The following is a 5,759-nucleotide window of genomic DNA, read 5'->3' on the forward strand; positions in this document are numbered from 1 at the left end:
TTTTTTTTTTTTTTTTTGTTTGTTTTGTAAAACTTTCTGTAATTAAGAGGCTGAAAGAGGCTAAAGCCCATAACAGTCTGCATTTTTTGTTTCACACCCTATAATATGTATTATTTAAATTTTATAAATAAATGATGATGATGATCGACAATACTACAAAGTATTCCACAGTGTCCAGAGATATTCCATCCCGGGACACGACAATATATTTTATTGCAAATAAATAATACTTTTGTAGAATTAATTCTGAATATACAAGTTTTATTCAGTATCTATTGTATATTGAACTTTGTCCACTAATATTCGGTCAACTTTAAAAGAGAGAATCAAACCGGAACCGAACCGAAAACCGTAAATTAACAGGAATTTTTCACTGAACCGTAACTGTAAATTGAAAAATCGAAACCGAAACAAAATTTAAATTACGGTTAATTTCGTTTCAATTATTTTTTTTCATTAAATTAATTCATAATCGTCGATTTTCCGACTTTCAAAGAGGTAAAATGTCACAGTTTATGTTCAATAAGTTCAAAACATTGAACGATGACCATACTCTCAATATGGAGGAACTTAAACCAATATTCAAAAACAATACTTCGAACAATATTCTTGTCACTTTGGACAAATGCCTACCAGAAGACAAAAAATTAGATACCTGCGAAATCTTTCGTTCATCTTTGCGTTCTTAAAAACATAAAAAATTGATTTCTAAATTTTGTTGCAAATAAATGATACTTTTATATATACTGAACTTTGTCCACTAATATTAAACTTTTATTCTACTTTAAAATGAGTAAAGTTTAGAATTTTCAAATTAATAAAAAGAAAAATATTACAAAAAATATAATCAATATTTTTAAAAGTATTGAAAACATTGTCGTATCCCACGGATGGAATTCTGGACACAGTGGAATATTGTCTGGTGTTGTCGTTGTGGAGTCTCAGTTGTTGGGAATTTAATGGAATTTGTTTGGTTTTACACAATTTTATTCGTTACTTGGTCGATTTAAGATCCATCTGAAACTTTTCTCAAAATATTAATGAGCGTATTTTTTGTATAATTTTGTTTACAGCTGTTAATTTAGGATCCATTTTAAAATGGATTTATATTAAATTTCCAGATAATAAACATAAAAAAATCCAGAAATTTTTGCTGCTAATTCAAGGCACACATAAACATTGCACATATTTTGCATTTAATTATGTAAATTATGTAAATTTTGAAATAATAATAAAATATAAATTTTCAGAATAATAGTAAATTTTATTCATATTTTTATAGGAAACTTTTGACCTTCGGTAGTTATTTACATTCTTTATTAAAAATGAATTCAATTAGTTTTAATGTTCGATGTGGATGATCAGAAGCGGGAGTCTCCTACGGATGTGAATCAGGGGACGGCCGGCACTTTCATTATGGAAGGGACCATGTCCGAATGAATTTTATCATTTTTCAGCAGAATGATGCTTCAGAATATATATTTTTATTTGTTTAATTTTGAGAAGATTTACTTTTATTTGGCATAATTTATAATTTCATGTTTTTCACATTTACTTTCTTTTTTTAGGAATGCATTTTTTATTGTGACAATTTATGTTTTTCGTGTCTCTGGGCGGAAAGACTTAAGTCGATAGCCCTTTGGTTGCATTGTAACTAATAAATATTAGTATTATTATTATTGATTTCAATTATTGTTTAAAGCAATTTTATAAAATAATTTATTTTTGGATTCAATATTTGTACATATTTATAAACTACATCTAATATCTTCGACAATACATTTATGCAGATTGTGAGCGATCTCGCACGTTGTGACAAACCACTCAGAAACCATGCAATTATCATATGATACTAGATTTTTTTTCTGTAAGATTGGATTATAAATGCATAACTTTGTGGTCAAAGTTCAGCTTTCATTCTCACTGGAAGTCGTTAATAATCGTTTATAATTAGATTATTTAAAAAAGATTTATATTTATTTATTATTAATTATACACGATGATTGCTATATAAAAATAAATAATATTTACAACGTTTCTATGTAACCAAAGAAGAAATAATACTTTAATAACATCATTAGAGAGATTACGCACTGGTTGCGATTATTTTTTTTGTAAAACCAGTATGATAATTACACAGCTTCATAATAATAATAAAATTGCATCTGATAATTGTTTTTGCTTTAAATATAAATTCTCCTGATGTAGAGAGACAGTCAATTTTCCAAAATCAGAAGAAGAGCATCATGAAAGTTATTGTAGTAGTTCTCCTTTTCGTGGGTTTAGCTCAGAGCGAAAAAATTGTGAGTGAAATATTATTTAAAACATAATTTTTGTTTATGCGATTTGTGTTTTTTTTTAGTTATACTCGCCGGAATTTATTCAAAAAATTGCTGATGCAAGGCTCGAATGCGCCAATACCGAGAAAGTAGATGTAAAGCAGTTGGTGTATTTAGACAGCATCGACGGTTACCCGACCTTCGAAGAAGTTAAATGCCACAGTTTATGTATGATGAATAAGTTCAATATATTGAAGGATGACCACACTCTCAAAATGGAGGAACTCAATCCGATATTCAAAGAAAATACTTTGAAGAATACTCTCGTCACTTTGGAAAAATGCCAACCAGAAGATAAGAAATTTGATACCTGCGAGAAAGCATACAATGCTCATCTTTGCGTTCTTAAAAACATATAAAAAAAAGTGATTTATACATTTCGTTGCAAGTAAATAATACTTTTGTAGTACTAATATAGAATATTCAACATTTTTTTCAGTATCTGTTGTTTATTGAACTTTGTCCAAATAATAAACTTTTGGGCTACTTTAAATTGAGTAAAGTTTCGAATTTTCAAATTAGTATAAAGTGTTGAAAATTTTAATAATATTTTTATAGGAAACTTTTGAACTTGGCTAATTATTTTCATTCTTTGTAAAAAAAAATGATTTCAATTATTGTTTAATTCAATTTTGCACATACATTTAAAAACTACATACAGCGTCAAACAAGCTGATACCAGATCATCAGTTTGGCTTTCGTTGCAAACGTACAGACCCATAAGTTTTCGAAAACTTCTTGCTATTCGATTACAACCTATTATAGCGTCAATTAAGCTGATACCAGACCATCAGTTTGGCTTTCGTTGCAAACATGGCACAATAGAGCAAGTAAACAGAATAGTACCAAGACCTGGAAAGTAAAAGATACTGCTCAGCTGCATTTTTAGACATATTGCAAGCTTTTGACAAAGTTTGGCATCTCGGACTTCTATACAAAATAAAGAAGAACTTGCCATATAATTATTTTAAAATAAAAAAATCATACCTCGATAATAGAATCTTACAGGTAAAAATAGAATACACCGATTTATATCCAATATAATCAAAGGTTCTACGATTGCAACATTCGCTGATGAGACAGCGATCTTGGCACCAGATGAAAATCCAGCAGTAGCATCTGAATATTTACAGCAGAATTTAGATAAGCTACAACAATGGCTTAAAAAATGGAGAATAGCAGTTAACTAAATGAAATTGGTGCATATCACATTCACGCTAAAGAAAGACTCCTGCCCAACTGTAAGACTTAATGGGCAAGATCTGCCCAAAGCAACAAAAGGCAATTGCATGCATCTAAACAGAAGACTCACCTGGAGAGATCACATTCAGGCTAAGAGCGAGCAATTAGAAATAAAGTTTAGAAAACTCTACTGGCTTCTAGGGATAAGGTCGGAATTATCAGTGGAAAATAAATTACTTATATACAAAGTATTTCTGAAACCAATATGGACGTATGGTATCCAATTGTAGAGTGAAGCCAGTAAATTGAACATACAAATTATACAAAGGTTCCAATCAAAATGCCTAAGAAATATTATTAGGTCTCCATGGTTCGACAGGAATAAACAAATATACGAAGATCTTCATATAGATATAGTCGAGAAAGATGTAAAAATTTGATTTATATATTTTGTTGCAAATAAATAATACATTTGTGGAACTAAAATAGAATATACATCTTTTTTTTCAGTATCTATTGTATATTAAACTATCGGTCTATTTTAAATTGAGTAAAGTTTAGAATTTTCAAATTAGTAAAAAACAAATACAATCAGTATTTTTATTTATAAAGTATTGAAAATATTATTCATAGTTTTGTAGGAAACTTTTGAACTTGAGTAGTTATTTACATTATTTTCAATTAACGTTTAAAGCAATTTTATAAAATAATTTATTGAATATTTGCACATACATTTAGAAACTACGTCGAATGTCTTCGACAATACATTTATGCAGATTGTGAGCGATCTCGCACGTTGTGATGAACCACTCAGAAGCCATGCAATTATCATATGATACCAAAAATTTCTTCTGTAAGATTGGATTATTGATAAATATTTTAAAGCGCGGAATATCCACTTTATGTTCGTTGTTCAGAAGTTGCAGTTTATGAAGCACACACAACGAGTGGCACTTCAATTCGTCGAAGGTTGGAAAACTTTCGTTCCCTGCATCCAGACGGGAAATATACTTTGGATCCACGTTCGCCAATTCACTACATTCTCTTCTTACATAGGCTATATCCTCTAAGTAATTTTGATTATATTTCTAAAAGTAAATGATTATTCTCAATAAATAATTCTATATTAGTTAATAGTTTTACCAATCTTTGTGCTTGAGAAAATACAACTAAAACGACAAGGAATAGTATACACGTCTTCATGATTCACTTTAAGCAAATGCTTATGAATTTACACTTCGGAATTGTATTTATTTCAATTGATTGCAATAAAAAGTTTTGAAAGTAGTTTGTTTATATAATATACTATTAAAAGACATGTTTGGTGCTCATAAAAAACAACATTCGATTAAAATTGCTGCAAATTTATCAATGATTTTGGAATAAAAGATGACCTTGTCATGTGATGTTATAATGAATGAATTCAATAGATGCATATAAAAGCTGGATGTTTGGGGAATGTAGCGAGTATTCATGTATTATTATATTTTTTCCAATTGGTTCGTTAAAGATTAATAAAGCAAATATTAAGGTTAAAAAAACACATTAAATGCACACAAAAGATGCATATGAAAGCTAGATATTTGGGGAATGTAATAAGTATTCATACAATACTGCGTTTTTTTAATTGGCTGTAATTTGCGTATAAATTGCGGAAACTATAATAGATTGAATAGATTTAAAAGATGCATATGAAAGTGAGACTAATGAGAGACGATGTCACATATATTGAAAATGTGTATTTCTACTACTTGACTAGTTTTATATATTTATTTATAAGTATAACAGTAAAATAGTTTTAGAAACTATTTCGGATGTCTTCGACAATACATTTTTGTATATTGTAAGCGATCTCGCATGTTGTGACAACCTTCTCCGAAGTCATGCATTTATCATATGCTACCAAAAATTTCTTCTGTAAGATAGGATCACTGATTATTATTTTAAACTGTGGAACGTCCACTATCTGCTCGTTATTCAGAAGATGCAATTTTTGAAGTACACACAATGAATGGCACTTCAATTCTTCGTATGTTGGAAAACTTTCGTTCCCTGCATCGAGACGGGAAATATACTTTGGATCCACGTTCGCCAATTCACCACATTCTCTTCTTACTGAGGCTATATCTTCTAAGTAATTTTGATCATATTTCTTAAAATAAATGATTATTATCAATGTAATTCTACACTAATTAATAGTTTTACCAATCTTTGTGCTTGAGAAAATACAACTAAAAC

General features: G+C 29.2%; 1 protein-coding gene across 1 annotated transcript; it reads left to right on the forward strand.

Moving 5' to 3' along the window:
• Positions 1–2,221: 2,221 nt before the first annotated feature.
• Positions 2,222–2,831, forward strand: LOC108563338. The gene is made up of 2 exons (XM_017921987.1): positions 2,222–2,303; positions 2,363–2,831. Exons 1-2 carry the CDS (start codon positions 2,247–2,249, stop codon positions 2,696–2,698), a joined length of 393 nt encoding a protein of 130 aa, XP_017777476.1. The 5' UTR covers positions 2,222–2,246; the 3' UTR covers positions 2,699–2,831.
• Positions 2,832–5,759: the final 2,928 nt, after the last annotated feature.

Source organism: Nicrophorus vespilloides, unplaced genomic scaffold, assembly GCF_001412225.1.
Source record: "Nicrophorus vespilloides isolate i.1.1-1 unplaced genomic scaffold, Nicve_v1.0, whole genome shotgun sequence".
Taxonomy (NCBI): Eukaryota; Metazoa; Arthropoda; class Insecta; order Coleoptera; family Silphidae; genus Nicrophorus; species Nicrophorus vespilloides.

Bases quoted from the DNA above. Each gene is read 5' to 3' on its own strand.
- LOC108563338 (XM_017921987.1), top strand. From the start codon at position 2,247: ATGAAAGTTATTGTAGTAGTTCTCCTTTTCGTGGGTTTAGCTCAGAGC. The intron at 2,304-2,362 runs GTGAGTGAAATA...GTTTTTTTTTAG, and splicing joins TAGCTCAGAGCGAAAAAATT to TTATACTCGCCGGAATTTAT.